The 22490-nt window shown below is 33.0% G+C and overlaps 2 protein-coding genes across 6 annotated transcripts in view; one reads left to right on the forward strand and one right to left on the reverse strand.

The window, feature by feature from the left end:
• Window positions 1-22490, reverse strand: part of LOC120424028 (autophagy-related protein 2 homolog B) — a 76252-nt gene that overhangs the window by 14224 nt on the left and 39538 nt on the right. For all 5 annotated transcript variants that reach the window (XM_039588051.2, XM_039588049.2, XM_039588050.2 and 2 more), the window contains one exon: window positions 2243-2597. In XM_039588051.2, the coding sequence (XP_039443985.1) occupies window positions 2243-2597 (355 nt within the window). The remainder of the gene's footprint in view (window positions 1-2242; window positions 2598-22490) is intronic.
• LOC128092545 (uncharacterized) lies at window positions 12953-18840 on the forward strand. The gene is made up of 7 exons (XM_052706577.1): window positions 12953-13128; window positions 13202-13447; window positions 14002-14597; window positions 16689-17193; window positions 17250-17431; window positions 18089-18392; window positions 18473-18840. The coding sequence occupies exons 1-7, from the start codon at window positions 12999-13001 to the stop codon at window positions 18811-18813; spliced, it is 2304 nt and encodes a 767-aa protein (XP_052562537.1). The 5' UTR covers window positions 12953-12998; the 3' UTR covers window positions 18814-18840.

Here is a 22490-nt window from a genome sequence, read left to right on the forward strand (position 1 = left end):
TTACGAAATCGAGCCACAATTGACAGATTTCAAGTATTTATTTTAATAATATTTTGAAAAAATCAGAATGAGAAATTTTTATAGATCTTGCACATTATTAACAAAACTTATAGGAACATGATTTATTTTTGCCTATTCGTAATGCAATTTTAGTTTGAAAAAATGTTTAAAAATCAAGAAATGCTGACGCGATGATTTCAAGCAAATGGATCAAATGAAATTGAAAGAATATATTGAATGTTGATTTCAGCGGCCGGATTTGTTTCTATGTTTCCCGATCCGATAAAAAATGAAAATATCACGAAGAAATTTATGAACAAATTACTATCGATTTAAATTTTATTTTATAATAAAAGTTTTTATGTTAATTAATTTTAATGTTGTTTTTTTTTAAACGGGGAGGTTGACAAAAAATTAAACTATACAGTTTTTACCAAAAATGCATTGTTTTATGTCTCTTAACAATATTTTTGAAATTTAATTTTTAATTTCAAGCTTATCAGAACAACATTAAAAAGCAACATTCAGAGATATAATTGATGCGTTTCTCAAAAAGGCTGTTACATTTTTTGTTTCTCCCTATCTTTGCATTTCTTTTTTCAAAAAATAAAAGGTTTATCAATAAATAGTAAAGAGTAAAGCTTGAATATCTACTTATTTTTTTAATTTTGTAAGCAATAGTAGTTAAGAAAACATTTTACACAAAATTTATAATGGTTATTATCTATCTATTTGAGTCCGTTTTCAATTCAATTCAATTTAGTATTTATTCAGAGAATAATCCGTTCACAATTTGTTACATTTAAACCTAATAGAGATTTGGAGGTCCTTTCAGCTATGTTTTGATAATGTTTGTCCATGGACACAATTGATTATGCTAAAGGGCTAATGCTAAAGGGCTAATCAAAAGTAGGAAAAATTTCTAACAAAAAAACCTACAGAAATCTATTTGAGTCAATTAATTGTTTTATCTTTTTTTTACAGGGTTCTGAAATTTGGAAGAGAAATATTTTTCCAAAATTTCCCCCATTTTCTTCCAAAATTTGACGATACTTAAAAGCCTTTTTAAGAATATTCACGATTGAGGATTTCGAATGGGAATTATCTGAGATCCGGCCTCCAAAAAGTGCACTTAAGTGCTCAAAACTTTTGATAGGTTAGATCTTCAATGTTTTGGACTCTTTAGAATAGTCTTTTAAATACCTTTCTGAAAATTTATAACATGACGGGTTTTCTTACAAAAACAACCCTTTTTACAATCTTCCGGACTTTTGCTGAAATTGTTTTTCAGCATAACTATTGAAGTACTTAACGAAACTCTATAATTTTCAAGACGGATAGAATGAGACCAAAACAGACAAAATTGGTTGAGCCAGTGCCGAGATAATCCAGTGCAAATTTTTTAATCAACATTAGGATTTTTTTCATTACTTTTCGCCATAGCTCAAAAGATGGCATTTGTTGTCATCTAAAAAATATAAAAAAAATGTGTTTTTCGTTTTTTGACTTTTAGTGAAAGTGAAATAAAAAACCATTGTATTTTTTTTAGGGTGTAACTAATCAAAGTCCAAATTATGAGTGACGTTATTAAAGAACAGTCCCTAAACAGAAGAAAATGATGCAGGTTTTTTTACATGATTCATCTCCGAGATAAAAATTGGTGGAGAAAAAGGGACGGTCCCCTAGTTAAATTTAAAAAGTGAATATAAATTCTTGGTTTAAACATTGAAATTTATAAAAGAAAACATTATTTTTTGCCTCAGGAAACTCTAACAGAAACAAACATTCGATTTCATAACGTTAAAACTTCCACTTCTCCACGTGTTCGCTGATGTGTCAGTGTAAATAGCACACCAGCCCCACACCTTCGAACACCGTCCAAACAAACGTTTTACCTCTCCTCTCATCGAGGTGTCTTATCTATACTTTACGACACAGGCCTCAACTCAATTCCTAGCCCCGGCGTCATTTCTCCCAACACGGAAATCCCCCGAATCGCTCCGACGTCGTCGTTTCGTTTGAAATTAGGTCACACAACACATTCTCGGATGTTTACAGTTTGAGCTTAAAAATTGCGTTTTAGTCGCGTTGACTTTTTTTCTATAGTAGCAACGATCGTACTTAAGGGGAATTCAAAAAGTACGTGAATTACGAATAACGTCATCAGCTAATGATCTAGTTAAAATGACTAAGAAAGTAACTAAATTGAACAAGAAAATAGTTAATGAAGCTGGTTCCTTACCGTTGTCGATGATTTGTGCAAACTTCTCCAGTCCCTCGATGGTGGTGGCGGGTGCGTTCGTCGGTGTCTCCTGTCCTCCTCCGCCGGAACCCGCGCCGGAACCGCCCCCTTCCCGCTCCAGACATTCCTGGGCCAGCTGCATCGAGCTGGACATCGAGGACCACATCGATTCGAACATCGAGGTGCCATCGGTGGAGCGGGCCTTCGGGCGGACGCTGATCGACAGGTTCGTCACCTCGATCGAGCTGTCCTTGGCGAGCGGGGCCTCGTACGGAATGTTGACCGTGACGGCACCGATGTGGCCGCTCAGCACCTCGATGCCCCAGCCCTGGCCCTCGCAGAGGTCATTTAGTGCCTGGAATTTTTAGGAAAAGAGGGATAATGGTTAAAAATGTGTATAAAATATATAAAAGTAGGTGAAAAACAGCATTTAACATCGGATAGAACAGACACAACACATCAAAAATAGTGCATCGTTTTCCGAACATCAAGCTTTTCAATACTCTAATAACTGCTGTCCCTGTTCAGACTGTAGTCCCGATTCGCCCCAGACGGCGATTGCTTTAAAAAAGTTAAAAAAGTGTTATTTAAAAAAAAAATCACAGATATCGTTTTCTTTCTCAACTTTTCTACATTTATATGTAGAAAAACGTAGAGTTGAGCAATTTTCAAATTATGTTAGGGTGGTCCAAAGAGTTTTCCATTGCAAATTTTATGTTTTTTTAAGGAAAGATATCTCGAGTTAAAAGAAATGGGCCTTCGAGACATTTTCAACGTTTTTAGAGCTAGATCTACCTTTCCGAATGCAATCTTTTTCTTTTTTGTGAAAACGAATGCAATCTGGTGCCTCGCTTAAATAACTGATTTTTGAGGGTTTTCTCTGATGCTTTTGGTTATTTGGGCATAATCTACGCTTTGCGAGATAGCATTTCTATTTTTTTTTTTATTGAAAAGGTCCTATAAACTATTGACTTTTATATGTTTATAGGACCTATTAAAAAAAACTCCAGAGTTTTTTTTTTAAAGGTCCTATAAACTATTTTCTTTCATATTTTTATAGGACCTATTCAAAAAAAACTCTAGAACTCTAGATTTTAATGTCTTGGAAAGAGTTGCGTGGTTTGGCATGCCCAGAAACTTTCTGGAAGAGAGGAAAAATCCATACATTTTCTATAAATATTAGTTTGCCAAACCAACTTAATCGTGAACCACCCTAATTGCCAACCAAGCCAATTATTGCCTGTTTTTATGTGAATTTAATCTTTTGCACGGACATCGATTAAGACATTTTTCGGAAAGTACAGTTTCTGCAAAATTTAGCGATCTGCATTGATAAAAAAAAAACTGATTGATATTATGCTTTTTTAAAAAGGGCAAAACTTTGGCCATTAACAATTTTTTTATTTTAGAAGAGTAATTTTATGTGTCTTCAACACATAAGAAGTGATTATGAATCTCTGATAATTAAACAACAGGATAATTTAAGTTAACATGAAAAATTAAAAACACAATTTACTCTACTAATCTAAATAAAAACAAAAAAGACTTAAACCGTTTCAAATATCAAATTTGTCCATATTTTTAACCCTCTACAACCTAACCCCGCCTTTAGGCGGGCTTCGATTTAAAAAATCGCCCAAAATCAATTTTCCACCCGAGTTTTGATCTTTAAAAAGCATTGAAAAGAAGAACTCTTAAAATTTTAGAAAATTTCAAGGTTGGAAGTATAACTTGTTTTATGTGACTTTGCTAATGTTTTTAAAAATGTCATTTTTTTAAGGGTCAACTTTGGTTGTGTTTTTTACCAACATTTCCTATATTTTCAGTAAAAAGAAGTATGCAGTAATTTTTGTAGTGTCCCATACTATGCATCTACGCATTTTTTGCAATTTAAATGATGATGGTGCGATTCTATAGCAGAAAATGTGAAAAACATGCAAAAAATTGAAAAAGTGACTGTAAAAACGTCAAAAAATTAGATAGGCGAAATGGAATTATATTAGGTGGTAGAGTAGGCCAAATACTACCAAAACCAAACATAAACTTAACAAGATAAATGCAAATTAACAGTCTGGACCCGAAGCCTGATTTTTCTGTTACATTCTTATTGGAATTCCATATAAACTGTAACGGGGATTGCAGTCACCGGGTCCTGACTATTAAAATACTAAAAATGAAACAAGAAAAACATAAAACAAGAGATGTTTTTCGTAGAACAAAAGTTGCTCAAAATGACCTCCTGAACACGGGAAAAATAAATATTTTCGAAAAAAAAAATTGGGCAGTAGAGGGTTAACTAATATCCCCAACTTATTTGTCAAAATAAGTAAGCAGTCATTTTTGTTCTGCACCATTATGATTTGATACATTACTTTACTTTTTCAAGCAAATGTTTAAATGCTAATGCTTAAGTTTATGTGAAAAACAAAAAAAAATCTTAAATTGCTGAAAAGGTATGAAAAACAATAGTAAGGCAAAAGATAATAATTGCAGTTAGTAGAATCGGCCTAAAACTACAAATTCAAATTTCAAATTTCAAAAACAAAAAACAAATAGGAGGAATCATTTTTTTCCGAATCGGTGAAGGTCGAGTCCAAAAGTTCACTCAGTTGACATGAATCATCGAACAAATCTTTTGAAAATTTTGAAAATTCCATTTGTACACAGTGAAAAATGGTGTAATTTTGGAAGGTGTCATACTGGCAGGTTGAATATTAGGGGGAGAGGGGGTAATATGCACCCCCGGGGCAAAATGCACCCCCTGCTTTTCTCGATATTTGGAAGAATTTTCCGGGGAAAAACTCACACAAATTGGAAGCTTAACATTGCTAAACCATGCTGGAAAAATTTGAGCATCGTAGTATAAAAACAGCTTATGTTATTTGCAAAACTTTAAAATGTTGTGTTTTCATCTAATTTTCATTGAACTTTCATTATGATTTTTTGACAATATAAAAAGCATTTATTGTTATTGTAAGTGTTGAGGTATATAGTTTTTGCCATAATCTTCATTATTCTGTAGATAGATGAGTCCAAAAACATCAGAAAATGCATTTTTAATTAAAATTTCTGCAAAAAGCGTGGTCCTGTGAAGCTCCTTTGTAAAAACAGCGGTGTCATCTAGTGGTGACTAGTGAAAACTGCTTTTACCCGGTGCATTTTGCCCCATGTTGTGGTGCATTTTGCCCCAATGTTGCGGTGCATATTGCCCCGCATGCTTGGTTGAAATGAATCAAAATTATTTTTAGGAATTTGATATTTTCGAACAATTTTGAGGTTTTTTAAGATTTTTTTCACATGGATGACGAAGAATAATAGTTGTTTTAGAACATCGAACAAAATTCTTCCACAGTAATGCTGTAATGGTTCAGAAATCACAGTTTTCCCTAAGGGTTGCATATTACCCCCTCTCCCCTACCTCTTTTATGATGTATTGTCGCTCTGGCACTAAATCGAACCGAGCGATTTCCACTCTCTCCGCCTTTTTCTGTCAAGCTTAATTTTGTATTACTCGATCAAGTTTGTTGTGATTCCTATATCTTGTTTTGATTGACGAAAATGTATGTCAGTGGGTGAACACCTCTTTTTTTGTTTATTTAATAAAGAATAAAATAAAATATGTACTATTTATCATCATCCAAACCTCCGAAGGCAACACAATGAAAGATGTACCCATTCTCAGAAGTAATATTACCATGATTTTTTTTACCGTGTACAAAATGCACTATGAGTAATATTATTTAGAATTTTTGATGAATTATAATGTAAGGAAAACAATCTTGATAATTTGTTTGATTTCACCGTTGAATATTGATTACTTTTAAAGCAAGAATAGTAGATTACTTTGCAACTTTGCAATCGGTTATAAAATATTCATAAATTTGATAACCGTTTTCAGGCATTTTTTTAACGAATTAACAGGTCGATCACCAAAATAAAAAGTTTTTTTTTTTAATCAAGTTGTCTGAGGTGACTGGCACATTTCAAGGACGCTTCCACGTGGCGCAGTGGTTGCGTCGAATGCGTATACGCATGAAATTTTATATTGCCTTTGTGAGTGAGATACATTCATATTTATACTCATTCCCAAAAGTGTTCAGATTATTAAATATTTGATATGATTTAACCCTCTACTGCCCAAATTTTTTTTTTGAGAATTTTTATTTTTCCCGTTTTCGGGAGGTGATTTTGAGCAACTTTTGTTCTACGAAAAACATTACTTCTCTTGTTTTATGTTTTTCTTGTTTCATTTTTAGTATTTTAATTTGCATTTATCTTGTTTAGGCCTATTCTACCACCTCCGATCATCACATTTTGTTTATCTAATTTTTTCATGTTTTCACAGTCACTTTTTCAATTCTTTGCTTGTTTTTCACATGTTCTGCTATAAAATGGCACCATTATCATTTAAATTGTAAAAAAATGCGTAGAAGCATAGTCTAGGACACTACAAAAAATACTGCATACTTCATTTTACTTGAAATAAAGGAAATGTTAGTAAAAAACACAGCCAAAGTTGACCCCATTTTTAAAAACATTGGCAAAGTCACATAAAACAAGTAAAACTTCCAACCCATGAATTTTCTAAAATTTGAAGAGTTCTTCTTTTCAATGCTTTTTAAGATCAAAAATTGGTTGAAAAATTGACTTTTGGCGATTTTTTAAATCGAAGTCCGTCTAAAGGCGGGGTTGGGTTGTAGACGGTTTTAAGGTTCCACACAAGCCGGAAATTTCGAAAAGTTTTTTTTTTGCGAAAAACGCTAGAACTCTTCATTAGTTTTGTCAAACTCTTATATTTGTACGTCTACGGGTAGAGAATTGTCTGACGAACAAATCAACACCAAAACGGAGAAAATCTGTCCAGTACTTTCTAAACGACGCTGGAATCAATAAGGTTCAATCGGTGAAAAAAATAAAATAGTATGGGATTCAAAATCTTCAACTCTTTGAAGCTCCATTGCTCTGAAACGGCATTATAGATCTTGCTCATATTTATGTCTCCGGGAAGAAGACATTTCAACGAATAAAACGGTTCCTCTAAACTGCCGGAATTCCATCCCTAAGTGGTCACCACCTTGAAATAAAAAGATTCCGTGTTCCGGGACCAAGCCGCCATGTCGGCATCCTTGCCAAGTTAGCATTTTGTATCATGCACGGTGGAAAAAAATAACGCAAAATCGCATTGGCTTCTCAAGTTGTGCTTTATTTTTACGAAAATCATACTGTTATGGTATTGCAGTCTTGGGGGCAATAAAATAAATCATTAGACGAACATTGTTTGTTGCTATGTTCTAAATTTAGGCAATATTTCTTGAAAAGTTTTTATATTTTTACATTACAATTTTTCTTTACCGCTTTTTAGTGTGCACTTTTATGTTGCGCTGTGATTTGTTTTGTTGCAGGTGCTGTTTTGCAACATTTTGATGTTGATCTTTGTCATGCTTTGTAAAATTTAGTTGATTGTTTTACAAATCGAGATTACTACGCGCATCGGATCGGTTACGCGCATCGGTTACGGCTTCGGATGTTCGCCGACGGTTCTGAAGAGTTGTAGTGCTACCGGTCATCGTCGGACTGAGGTCATCGGAGTTCCGGAAAAAAGTTGGCTGATGGCCGAAGATAAGTTTTAGTGCGACAGCTCCACGTCGGCCGAAGAAGGTCATTGGAGTTCCGGCGAAGTGTTGGCCGATGGCCGAAGATAGGCCGCAGTGTCTTTGCCACAAACGGTGCGTTGATTCCGGCGACAGCTCCACGTCGGCCGAAGAAGGTCGTTGGAGTTCCGGGGAAGTGCGGGCCGAAGAAGGTCGTTGGAGTTCCGAGGAAGAGTTGACCGATTGCTGTAGTGTCTTTACCACAAACGGTAGTGGGAAGAATGCTCAAAGTGTCCGTCGATTCCGGCGACAGCTCCACGCCGGCCGAAGAAGGTCGTTGGAGTTCCGGGGAAGTGCGGGCCGAAGAAGGTCGTTGGAGTTCCGAGGAAGAGTTGGCCGATTGCTGTAGTGTCTTTACCACAAACGGTAGTGGGAAGAACGCTCAAAGTGTCCGTCGATTCCGGCGACAGCTCCACGTCGGCCGAAGAAGGTCGTTGGAGTTCCAGGGAAGTGCGGGCCGAAGAAGGTCGTTGGAGTTCCGAGGAAGAGTTGACCGATTGCTGTAGTGTCTTTACCACAAACGGTAGTGGGAAGAACGCTCAAAGTGTCCGTCGATTCCGGCGACAGCTCCACGTCGGCCGAAGAAGGTCGTTGGAGTTCCGGGGAAGTGCGGGCCGAAGAAGGTCGTTGGAGTTCCGAGGAAGAGTTGACCGATTGCTGTAGTGTCTTTACCACAAACGGTAGTGGGAAGAACGCTCAAAGTGTCCGTCGATTCCGGCGACAGCTCCACGTCGGCCGAAGAAGGTCGTTGGAGTTCCGGGGAAGTGCGGGCCGAAGAAGGTCGTTGGAGTTCCGAGGAAGAGTTGACCGATTGCTGTAGTGTCTTTACCACAAACGGTAGTGGGAAGAACGCTCAAAGAAGAGGCGAAGAGTTGGCCGATTGCCGAAGATGAAGTATCCGTTGATTCAATACCTGAATGCCATCGATTATTAACAACCTAACACGATGCCGTCAACAAAAAGAACGAGCAAAACCTCCAAGCGTCCAGCTGCAAGCAGAACGCGCAAGAGGAACAAACGTTCTATTGCACAACGAAAGGTTATGCAAATCAGAAATGAAGCCAAAATAACGCTTTCTGGTAAGTTTTTACTTATACAACTTTGTTTTTCTAAAATTCTAAAATTCTAAAATTCTAAAATTCTAAAATTCTAAAATTCTAAAATTCTAAAATTCTAAAATTCTAAAATTCTAAAATTCTAAAATTCTAAAATTCTAAAATTCTAAAATTCTAAAATTCTAAAATTCTAAAATTCTAAAATTCTAAAATTCTAAAATTCTAAAATTCTAAAATTCTAAAATTCTAAAATTCTAAAATTCTAAAATTCTAAAATTCTAAAATTCTAAAATTCTAAAATTCTAAAATTCTAAAATTCTAAAATTCTAAAATTCTAAAATTCTAAAATTCTAAAATTCTAAAATTCTAAAATTCTAAAATTCTAAAATTCTAAAATTCTAAAATTCTAAAATTCTAAAATTCTAAGATTCTAAAATTCTAAAATTCTAAAATTCTAAAATTCTAAAATTCTAAAATTCTAAAATTCTAAAATTCTAAAATTCTAAAATTTTAAAATTCTAAAATTTTTAAATTCTCAAATTTTAAAATTCTAAAATTCTAAAATTCTAAAATTCTAAAATTCTAAAATTCTAAAATTCTAAAATTCTAAAATTCTAAAATTCTAAAATACTAAAATTCTAAAATTCTAAAATTCTAAAATTCTAAAATTCTAAAATTCTAAAATTCTAAAATTCTAAAATTCTAAAATTCTAAAATTCTAAAATTCTAAAATTCTAAAATTCTAAGATTCTAAAATTCTAAAATTCTAAAATTCTAAAATTCTAAAATTCTAAAATTCTAAAATTCTAAAATTCTAAAATTCTAAAATTCTAAAATTCTAAAATTCTAAAATTCTAAAATTCTAAAATTCTAAAATTCTAAAATTCTAAAATTCTAAAATTCTAAAATTCTAAAATTCTAAAATTCTAAAATTCTAAAATTCTAAAATTCTAAAATTCTAAAATTCTAAAATTCTAAAATTCTAAAATTCTAAAATTCTAAAATTCTAAAATTCTAAAATTCTAAAATTCTAAAATTCTAAAATTCTAAAATTCTAAAATTCTAAAATTCTAAAATTCTAAAATACTAAAATTCTAAAATTCTAAAATTCTAAAATTCTAAAATTCTAAAATTCTAAAATTCTAAAATTCTAAAATTCTAAAATTCTAAAATTCTAAAATTCTAAAATTCTAAAATTCTAAAATTCTAAAATTCTAAAATTCTAAAATTCTAAAATTCTAAAATTCTAAAATTCTAAAATTCTAAAATTCTAAAATTCTAAAATTCTAAAATTCTAAAATTCTAAAATTCTAAAATTCTAAAATACTAAAATTCTAAAATTCTAAAATTCTAAAATTCTAAAATTCTAAAATTCTAAAATTCTAAAATTCTAAAATTCTAAAATTCTAAAATTCTAAAATTCTAAAATTCTAAAATTCTAAAATTCTAAAATTCTAAAATTCTAAAATTCTAAAATTCTAAAATTCTAAAATTCTAAAATTCTAAAATTCTAAAATTCTAAAATTCTAAAATTCTAAAATTCTAAAATTCTAAAATTCTAAAATTCTAAAATTCTAAAATTCTAAAATTCTAAAATTCTAAAATTCTAAAATTCTAAAATTCTAAAATTCTAAAATTCTAAAATTCTAAAATTCTAAAATTCTAAAATTCTAAAATTCTAAAATTCTAAAATTCTAAAATTCTAAAATTCTAAAATTCTAAAATTCTAAAATTCTAAAATTCTAAAATTCTAAAATTCTAAAATTCTAAAATTCTAAAATACTAAAATTCTAAAATTCTAAAATTCTAAAATTCTAAAATTCTAAAATTCTAAAATTCTAAAATTCTAAAATTCTAAAATTCTAAAATTCTAAAATTCTAAAATTCTAAAATTCTAAAATTCTAAAATTCTAAAATTCTAAAATTCTAAAATTCTAAAATTCTAAAATTCTAAAATTCTAAAATTCTAAAATTCTAAAATTCTAAAATTCTAAAATTCTAAAATTCTAAAATTATAAAATTATAAAATTATAAAATTATAAAATTATAAAATTATAAAATTATAAAATTATAAAATTATAAAATTATAAAATTATAAAATTATAAAATTATAAAATTATAAAATTATAAAATTATAAAATTATAAAATTATAAAATTATAAAATTATAAAATTATAAAATTATAAAATTATAAAATTATAAAATTATAAAATTATAAAATTATAAAATTATAAAATTATAAAATTATAAAATTATAAAATTATAAAATTATAAAATTATAAAATTATAAAATTATAAAATTATAACATTATAAAATTATAAAATTATAAAATTATAAAATTATAAAATTATAAAATCATAAAATTATAAAATTATAAAATTATAAAATTATAAAATTATAAAATTATAAAATTATAAAATTATAAAATTATAAAATTATAAAATTATAAAATTATAAAATTATAAAATTATAAAATTATAAAATTATAAAATTATAAAATTATAAAATTATAAAATTATAAAATTATAAAATTATAAAATTATAAAATTATAAAATTATAAAATTATAAAATTATAAAATTATAAAATTATAAAATTATAAAATTATAAAATTATAAAATTATAAAATTATAAAATTATAAAATTATAAAATTATAAAATTATAAAATTATAAAATTATAAAATTATAAAATTATAAAATTATAAAATTATAAAATTATAAAATTATAAAATTATAAAATTATAAAATTATAAAATTATAAAATTATAAAATTATAAAATTATAAAATTATAAAATTATAAAATTATAAAATTATAAAATTATAAAATTATAAAATTATAAAATTATAAAATTATAAAATTATAAAATTATAAAATTATAAAATTATAAAATTATAAAATTATAAAATTATAAAATTATAAAATTATAAAATTATAAAATTATAAAATTATAAAATTATAAAATTATAAAATTATAAAATTATAAAATTATAAAATTATAAAATTATAAAGTTATTAAATTATAAAATTATTAAATTATAAAATTATAAAATTATAAAATTTAAAATTATAAAATTATAAAATTATAAAATTATAAAATTATAAAATTGAAAAGTTGTTAAATATACAAGATTACGATTCCAACTAGATGTTCAACTGGCTCCAGATCATGATATTCAGCAACCAGATGTTGAAATGCATCCATTATGCGATGTACAGCAACCAGATGTTGAAATTCATTCTGATGTTGAGATACAACGAGACGTTGACATCCATCCTCCTTTCCCGGTTGCAGAAATAAATCAGTCAGGTATCATCTTTTTTTTACAATAAGACCATTGCTAATATTTTTCAAAGTTTTGTGGCTTCCATTTTTTTTTTACTTTTTTAGTTTTTTGCTCTCCTCGACTTTTGTGAGAGACATGGACATAAACTTCAAAAAATATTTGCAAATTATAAATATTTTTCAAATTTAATGTCCCTCTTCATGGTCAAGGAGGGGTGAGAGCAGGTGGTGCAAAATATGGTTTCATATTCAAAATCAAACTATTTTTTCAGAAAATAAAAAATCACTAACATTCAAAGAAATTAGATTGCATGTATTGCATTCAACGCATGAAAATGCCTTCTTTTTATTTTTCAAGAATTTTTAAAGGGGTGACATAAACTTTGATTTTTTTATGCAATGGCTTCGAGTTCTTGCAAGTATTTCACAAATAATTTTAAATAATGAATTTATGAAATGTGTGCAAAATTCTTGATAATTTTTTTTTAAATTTAATATTTTACGAAAAAATAACCAATTTTTATTTTATGTGGAAATACTACGACGATCCTTTTATGAAGAAAATCATGCCACTCCAAGCACAAGCAAATCGAACTTCATACAAAATAATCTTTATGAGACCATTGATACATCAGGTAAATTCTTTACAATATAAATTAAAAAAAAAAAAAATACAAAACATTCACATTCTACATTTCATAGACCACGACTCATGTCCTCATAACGATCCTTATGATGAAGGGTTATCTTCTGACGATGAATCAATGATTGACAGCAGCGATGATGATACTGATGATTATGACAGCGCAGAAACATTGACAGATGATGATACTGACACAATTGTGGAAGATGATGAACAGGAAGAAGAAAACTCCAAGAATTTGGGGAGGAAAGGTGATTTTTAGAGTGTTATATATTATACTATATAACTACTAATAATTATCATCTCTTTGACAACCTCTTCCAGAAAGGATTTCTGGAAACGCTATTGTAGAATTGAAATACATGACAAACACGATCCTTCGCGCCCAACACCTTCACAAAAGCACATGCTCTGGCAGATTAGTCTTACATGACAACAATACAGCCGCGTTTCGGAACTATATATCTCTTAAATGCCGAAAATGTGGTGAAGTATCCAAATGTACCACAGTAAGCCCCGACAAAGAAAATGATCTAGCCAAATCATTTTACATGGGAACTGCGGCTGCAGGTGAGTATTACAAGGGAGAAATGATGCCATTCAATAATTTCAAATTTCCTTTAAAAATTGTGCGTCAAGTTTTGTTCTATTATTTTTTGTTTCCTAGGTACGGACATCCCGAGTAGACGGAAATAACTTGGGAATATTTTTTTTTAAATTGTTCAATGCTAGACCAATGATATTTTATGATATTTATAACATTTTTTGTTTTTTTGTTCGATCATCCCAAAAACAGTTAGTCATATTATTCCATAAAAAAAAGTTATTCCCAAGTTATTATCGTCTCTTTCTGCTTTCAATTATTATCAGATCAATAACATTTTGTTATGATAACATAACATTTTATTCAACTCTTATGGAAAAATTGATTTTCCCGAGCAGACGGAAATAACATGGGAATATTTTTTTTATATTTGAAAATACTAGGCCAATAAAATTTATAACAAGATTTGTCATACATGATGGGAGTCATACTAACTAGGAAAATTTTGAGTGGCACATTTTCTTTCATTAATTGAAACTGATATGCCAAATACACAAAAAACTACTACTACTTTTTATAGGTCTTACTTTTGAAACTTCAAGGCAATTACTCTCTGTTATGGATGTTAAAGCTTGCACATACCCAACATTTGCCGAGAAAGCAGAAGCAGTTGAACCGGCACTCGAAGACATTACGGAGGAAATTATGGACGACGCTATCCACCTGGAGATGGCAATAGCCGTTAGCAAGGCGCAAGTTGATAAAGATGGTTGTGTTTGTATTTCTGTGATCATTGATGGCGCATGGAATAAGCGGAGTTTTGGCCATGGCCATTCTGCATCGTCAGGGGCAGCTGTAATTATTGGAGCCGAAACTGGTCTAGTGTTATGGGTTGGGTCGAAAAATCGTCGGTGCAAGGCATGTGATTACGGCAACATATCGCATAAGTGTTACTGTAACTGGAATGGACCACCCGGTACCATGGAAGCGGCACTAATCGTTGAAGCGTTTAACAGTATCTTTGCAAAATATAAGCTTAAATTCACACAAGTTGTCGGGGACGGAGACTCTTCGGTCTTCAACATGATTAAAGAAAAGGTGACTTACTCGACCCAAATTGAGAAGATCCAGTGCACCAATCATACCAAGAAAAACTTCAAGAAAGCTATGTTCAAGGTTAGTGTCCAAAGAGTAATTTTATTACTAACCTTTTAATCGAATATCTGTCAAAAATTATCAAAAAATACGTACCAAAGTCAGGGCTCTATTACACAGAAATAAAAAAAGTACCAAATTCCTAAATTCTTCGAAATTGCCTCCTTTCCTATAAGGAAAGGAGGCAACATTCCTAGAATTTAGAAATTTGTTTTTTTTTTATTTCAGTGTTTACGATGTGTTAAAAAAACGGATACAGTACTTGTTTGGTAACTGGATGTTGTTTAACTGGGCTGGGCAATCAAACGTCAAAAACAATAACAAAGAAATATGATCGTGGGGTCGGTGGATGTAAATATTAATATCATCACTAGAGCTAGTGATTTTTCGCGATTTTGCGAAAGCCGCGTAATCCGTGAAATTTGTCCCTGGCCGTGAAATTTAGTACAAACCGTGAAATGCCGCAAAATTTTTAAATAATTATTAGACTAATTACTTTTCTGAGCAATGAAGCATTGATTTTTTCTTAATCGTACACTTTACAAGTTCCCAAATATTGAAAAAAGGCAAATTGAGAACAGATTTTTTAAAAATGTTGTTTATTATAATATTCTTCGATGTACAGATAATTCAATGCAAAATACCAGCAAAATTTCTTGAATCAGCAAAATCCAAAAAGAATGTAAAAGAACGTTATTCGCAATCATTAATAATGACAAGAAGGAACTTGAGACGTAATCTAACCATAAGTTCTTCCCGGATGCTTTCTTCGGACTGGCTTTGCTTGTGTTCGATTAGATTAGATTAGATTAGATTAGAAAAATATTTTTAATATTTTGATTATAAATGAAGTTTTTTCGTCAATTGATTGAAACCATACAATACATGTTGAAATAAAATTGACTTAGCATTTTGTATGGTAACATAATTTTCTGGAATATATGAATAAATGTGAAAAAATACTACAAAGGAATTCTATTTTGCTAAAATTTATGAAAAAAAAAAAACAAAATTAGTATATCATATATTTTGCTGAATTTCAGATAAATTTATAAAGCTTCAACTTACAAAAATTCTCCATGATTTAAAAAAATTAAACAAACATATTTTTTTCAAAAATAAATATATCTGTATTTGAATCCTGAACAACTGCTTACTTTTTAAGACACTTTTCTGTACATAATTATGCCTAAACAGAACATTTTTATGTTTATTTTGAACAGATTTTATAGGGTCCTGTGAATTCCATGATTTCAAAAACAAACATACCGCGTAATCTCGATTTTTTACCGTGAAAAATCACTAGCCCTAATCATCACATAAAAAAACATTCATGAACGAATTCAACGAAAATTTAACGTTTATGAGCTACTTTCAATTCTCATTTTCAATCAGTCCAGTTAGAAAACAGCATTAGGTAACTGAGCTACGTTCTTAGCCTAGTTACCGAACAAGTACTGTAATCGAATCACTAAAAATTCTTTGTCTTATTTTGGGCCATTTCCCAATTTTTAGTTACTGAACTCGAATTGGATCTTAGAAGAACACAAAAAAATTTGCTTGATTCGATAACACTGACCTACAAAAATTGATAGAAATTACTGTACAGGCTCAACACGAGAGGACGCATGAAGTTTTAGGGTCCCCAGAAACACGTGCACTTTGAATTTTTCAAACATATTTGGGCAATGCCCAATAGTTTTCTCCAAAGTTTGTAAGAAAATTTTTGGAGAAAAACCATTGGGCCCTGTCTAAATATTTTTAATAAATTCTAAGCGCTCTTGTTCCTGGGGACCTCAAACTACATGCTTCCTCTCGTGTTGAGCCTGCACAGTAATTTTTATCAATTTTTGTAGGTCAATGTTATCGAATACTTCGGGTAATCTAGTCAGGACTATACATTTCTTTTGAAGTATTGTGGCCATTTATTTTGATATGATAGGGATATACCCGATAAGGTTAAAATATCCTGAAAAAACCTTGTTTTGGAGTCGTTTCGACTGGTACAAATTTTATTTGAAGTTTTTATCGATTAAATGTAAGGTATACAATTGCTCTTTACATTTCATTGGATTATTAAATGACAATTAAACTATATACAATCATTTTCAGCTCGAAAAAAACACTGCTTTTTCGACGGCGACTCGACAGATCTTATCTACATATCGTGACAAATTTGTGTACAGGCTACAATTCGTGGTGAAACATTGTGCTGATAATGGAGGCACCGATGTTTCCAATTTGAAAAAGGACATACTGGAAATAATGAACCATGTCGGCGACTGCCATCAGAACTGCCGACTTGATGTGTGTCCAGAAGCTGGCAATACCAATGCAATTGCGAGGGAATATGAAATTCTCAAAAACTCCCCGCTGCACGATGAATTATTAAAACTGCTCAGAGAACTAAGCTCCAAAGCCAATCGTCTTCGTTTGAATATGAATACGAATTTTGCGGAAGGGATGTTTAGCGGACTCAACAAGCTGAACTCTGGCAAAAGGGTGGATCTTGCCGCCAGGGGTGAATTCTCCCGGCGTGTGATGATGTGCGCCGCCAATTGGAACACAAGCAATTGGATTTTGGAATGGTACCGTGAGGCCACCGGAAATGAACCTGGTAAAAATGCAATTTCAAATCGATAATCAGTGATTAAATTTATGCTTTATCATCAGGATTCAATCTTGTCAATTATGTGGACGCCCACATAAAACGAAGAAATTACGACAAAGCACGCCAACGCCCACCAAAGAAGAAGAAGCACATTTCTGACGAAGGATATGGAGAAAATGCGGATACAACTTTGATGGAATTGGTGACAGATCAGGAAATTGGAGAAATGCGTGACAAGTATAAGGTAAATTAATTCTTCAACCTCACTAAAATTCAATAATTCGTCCCTTGCGTGCTATCTTGCTGTAAAAACTAAGAACTTATATCTTGACAGATACGTATTTCGTCTACTCGCAGTCCTTAACAGATCACTGATGAAGTCGGCAAGAAGCCACAGAAAAAAAACATATTCCTTTAAATGTATCAAGTGCTAAAATTTTTATTTATCTTGTGCTAAAAGTATCATTTCAAATGATAGAGTTTGTAATAAAATATAATAATTCTCGCTTACCTTTTCAAAACAACACAATGGATTTCCTTTGTACATAGGATATATTAAAAAAAAGTAAGCGATCATTGAAAATATACATTATTTTCGGTGGAATAAAAGCAATCATCTTTCTCTGTTTGACCAATGGGAATGAAACTACTGTAGGAAAAGGGTTAATTTTCTATTACAATGTTATTCTCGTATTTTTACATTAAATAATCCAATTCTAGGAAGCCAAACCTTGGTAGAAATTCATCAGGTTTGAGCCTCTATGCTCAATGTTTTTTTTATGATTACATTAGAAATATATGCTGTGTAATTTTACTGTTTTTTGACTAGACGAAATACGTTTCTGTCAAGATATTGAATGTAATAGAGGAATATCTTGTAATCTGTCTCATTTTTTTACAGAAAGATTCGAGCAAACTGGAAATGATGCGCACCAAAACGTCACTTGATGAAAGAGAGGAGTTTATGCAAGGGCGCATTGAAGCTCACCATATTCCGGACATCATTAAAACTCGAAGTGACTCTGGGTTTGATAAGAAAATTGCAAGAATTTCTTCAAAAGCTGCGAATTCCGAATACTTGAACCGGAATGTTGTTTACGTTGACCAGATGCGAGAAATCATCAATGCAAAATTGAGTTCAACGTTCGAAAGCGTTGGTACTATACTGCATCCAAACATGAACTATATCTGTTGTTGCCCTGATGGTAAGTAGTCTTCATATTGTCAAATTAAACAAATAGATTTTTTTCAGATAAAAATCTTGTATTTTTTATGTTTTTTGCAGGTATAACATCTGATTCGAAAAGCGTACTTTTCATAGAAAATGTAAAACTGAAAAAGGGACGTATTCGAGAACAGGCAGTGAGCGATAAAAAATTTGTTTTGGGGTACCAAGACGGCCGATTGATCCTGAACGATAAGGATCTTTACAGAAAAGCCCAGGCGGCCATGCAAATTTGTGGATCTAGTAGCTGTGTTATAACATTTGTGAACGATATCGAGGATTTTGCTACAGTAACCGTCGAAAAAGATACTTCATTTTGGCCATTATTTGAAGACAAAATTAATCGCTTTTTCGAAGAATTTGTCAAACTAATATTTGTACAAAATATCGAAATAAATTAAATTGCATTTTTGCAAACAATAATAAATGTAAAGAAAAAAAATCCTTATATCCGAACCCTAACACATAATATGGACAATTGAGTATACTAAAAAGCCACAAGAAAAGTTTGTGTGTGTGTGTGTGTGTGTGTGTGTGTGTGTGTGTGTGAGTTTGTGTCAACAAAATAGTCTATCATACCCACTGAAGCTATTCGCATATGTTCCGGAGTCGTAATCTATCGACCTCTTGCTTGTTATGGTGGTAGACCCACAGGCCTCAACTTCAGGAAGTTCTAGGATGACCCAGGATATTCCAACATATCAACAAAGTAGTCTACCATACCCACTGAAGCTATTCGCAGTCGAAATCTATCGCTATTCCGGAGTCGAAATCTATCGACCTCTTGCTTGTTACGGTGGTAGACCCACAGGCCTCAACTTCAGGGAGTTCTAGGATGACCTAGGATATTCCAACATATCAACAAAGTAGCCTACCATACCCACTGAAGCTATTCGCATATGTTCCGGAGTCGAAATCTATCGACCTCTTGCTTGTTACGGTGGTGGATCCACAGGTCTCAACTTCAGGAAGATACGGATGACCTAGGATATTCCAACATATCAACAAAGTAGTCTACCATACTCACTGAAGCTATTCGCATATGTTCCGGAGTCGAAATCTATCGACCTCTTGCTTGTTACGGTGGTAGACCCACAGGCCTCAACTTCAGGGAGTTCTAGGATGACCTAGGATATTCCAACATATCAACAAAGTAGCCTACCATACCCACTGAAGCTATTCGTATATGTTCCGGAGTCGAAATCTATCGACCTCTTGCTTGTTACGGTGGTGGATCCACAGGTCTCAACTTTAGGGAGTTCTAGGATGACCTAGGATATTCCAACATATCAACAAAGTAGTCTACCATACCCACTGAAGCTATTCGCATATGTTCCGGAGTCGAAATCTATCGACCTCTTGCTTGTTACGGTGGTGGATCCACAGGTCTCAACTTCAGGAAGATACGGATGACCTAGGATATTCCAACATATCAACAAAGTAGTCTACCATACTCACTGAAGCTATTCGCATATGTTCCGGAGTCGAAATCTATCGACCTCTTGCTTGTTACGGTGGTAGACCCACAGGCCTCAACTTCAGGGAGTTCTAGGATGACCTAGGATATTCCAACATATCAACAAAGTAGCCTACCATACCCACTGAAGCTATTCGCATATGTTCCGGAGTCGAAATCTATCGACCTCTTGCTTGTTACGGTGGTAGACCCACAGGTCTCAACTTCAGGGAGTTCTAGGATGACCTAGGATATTCCAACATATCAACAAAGTAGTCTACCATACCCACTGAAGCTATTCGTATATGTTCCGGAGTCGAAATCTATCGACCTCTTGCTTGTTATGGTGGTAGACCCACAGGCCTCAACTTCAGGGAGTTCTAGGATGACCTAGGATATTCCAACATATCAACAAAGTAGCCTACCATACCCACTGAAGCTATTCGCATATGTTCCGGAGTCGAAATCTATCGACCTCTTGCTTGTTACGGTGGTAGACCCACAGGTCTCAACTTCAGGGAGTTCTAGGGTGACCTAGGATATTCCAACATATCAACAAAGTAGTCTACCATACCCACTGAAGCTATTCGTATATGTTCCGGAGTCGAAATCTATCGACCTCTTGCTTGTTATGGTGGTAGACCCACAGGCCTCAACTTCAGGGAGTTCTAGGATGACCTAGGATATTCCAACATATCAACAAAGTAGCCTACCATACCCACTGAAGCTATTCGCATATGTTCCGGAGTCGTAATCTATCGACCTCTTGCTTGTTACAGTGGTAGACCCACAGGTCTCAACTTCAGGGAGTTCTAGGATGACCTAGGATATTCCAACATATCAACAAAGTAGCCTACCATACTCACTGAAGCTATTCGCATATGTTCCGGAGTCGAAATCTATCGACCTCTTGCTTGTTACGGTGGTAGACCCACAGGTCTCAACTTCAGGGAGTTCTAGGATGACCTAGGATATTCCAACATATCAACAAAGTAGTCTACCATACCCACTGAAGCTATTCGTATATGTTCCGGAGTCGAAATCTATCGACCTCTTGCTTGTTACGGTGGTAGACCCACAGGTCTCAACTTCAGGGAGTTCTAGGATGACCTAGGATATTCCAACATATCAACAAAGTAGCCTACCATACTCACTGAAGCTATTCGCATATGTTCCGGAGTCGAAATCTATCGACCTCTTGCTTGTTACGGTGGTAGACCCACAGGTCTCAACTTCAGGGAGTTCTAGGATGACCTAGGATATTCCAACATATCAACAAAGTAGTCTACCATACCCACTGAAGCTATTCGTATATGTTCCGGAGTCGAAATCTATCGACCTCTTGCTTGTTACGGTGGTGGATCCACAGGTCTCAACTTTAGGGAGTTCTAGGATGACCTAGGATATTCCAACATATCAACAAAGTAGTCTACCATACCCACTGAAGCTATTCGCATATGTTCCGGAGTCGAAATCTATCGACCTCTTGCTTGTTACGGTGGTGGATCCACAGGTCTCAACTTCAGGAAGATACGGATGACCTAGGATATTCCAACATATCAACAAAGTAGTCTACCATACTCACTGAAGCTATTCGCATATGTTCCGGAGTCGAAATCTATCGACCTCTTGCTTGTTATGGTGGTAGACCCACAGGCCTCAACTTCAGGGAGTTCTAGGATGACCTAGGATATTCCAACATATCAACAAAGTAGTCTACCATACCCACTGAAGCTATTCGTATATGTTCCGGAGTCGAAATCTATCGACCTCTTGCTTGTTATGGTGGTAGACCCACAGGCCTCAACTTCAGGGAGTTCTAGGATGACCTAGGATATTCCAACATATCAACAAAGTAGCCTACCATACCCACTGAAGCTATTCGCATATGTTCCGGAGTCGAAATCTATCGACCTCTTGCTTGTTACGGTGGTAGACCCACAGGCCTCAACTTCAGGGAGTTCTAGGATGACCTAGGATATTCCAACATATCAACAAAGTAGCCTACCATACCCACTGAAGCTATTCGTATATGTTCCGGAGTCGAAATCTATCGACCTCTTGCTTGTTATGGTGGTAGACCCACAGGCCTCAACTTCAGGGAGTTCTAGGATGACCTAGGATATTCCAACATATCAACAAAGTAGCCTACCATACCCACTGAAGCTATTCGCATATGTTCCGGAGTCGAAATCTATCGACCTCTTGCTTGTTATGGTGGTAGACCCACAGGCCTCAACTTCAGGGAGTTCTAGGATGACCTAGGATATTCCAACATATCAACAAAGTAGTCTACCATACCCACTGAAGCTATTCGTATATGTTCCGGAGTCGAAATCTATCGACCTCTTGCTTGTTATGGTGGTAGACCCACAGGCCTCAACTTCAGGGAGTTCTAGGATGACCTAGGATATTCCAACATATCAACAAAGTAGTCTACCATACCCACTGAAGCTATTCGCATATGTTCCGGAGTCGAAATCTATCGACCTCTTGCTTGTTACGGTGGTAGACCCACAGGCCTCAACTTCAGGGAGTTCTAGGATGACCTAGGATATTCCAACATATCAACAAAGTAGCCTACCATACCCACTGAAGCTATTCGTATATGTTCCGGAGTCG

Source organism: Culex pipiens, chromosome 1 (assembly GCF_016801865.2).
Source record: "Culex pipiens pallens isolate TS chromosome 1, TS_CPP_V2, whole genome shotgun sequence".
NCBI lineage: Eukaryota > Metazoa > Arthropoda > Insecta > Diptera > Culicidae > Culex > Culex pipiens.

Excerpts from the sequence above, each read along its gene's own strand:
- LOC128092545 (XM_052706577.1), top strand. The coding sequence starts at position 12,999 with ATGATTGACAGCAGCGATGATGATACTGATGATTATGACAGCGCAGAA. Across the intron at positions 13,129-13,201 it reads CAAGAATTTGGGGAGGAAAG|AAAGGATTTCTGGAAACGCT; the intron begins GTGATTTTTAGA and ends AACCTCTTCCAG. Across the intron at positions 18,393-18,472 it reads TATCTGTTGTTGCCCTGATG|GTATAACATCTGATTCGAAA; the intron begins GTAAGTAGTCTT and ends TGTTTTTTGCAG.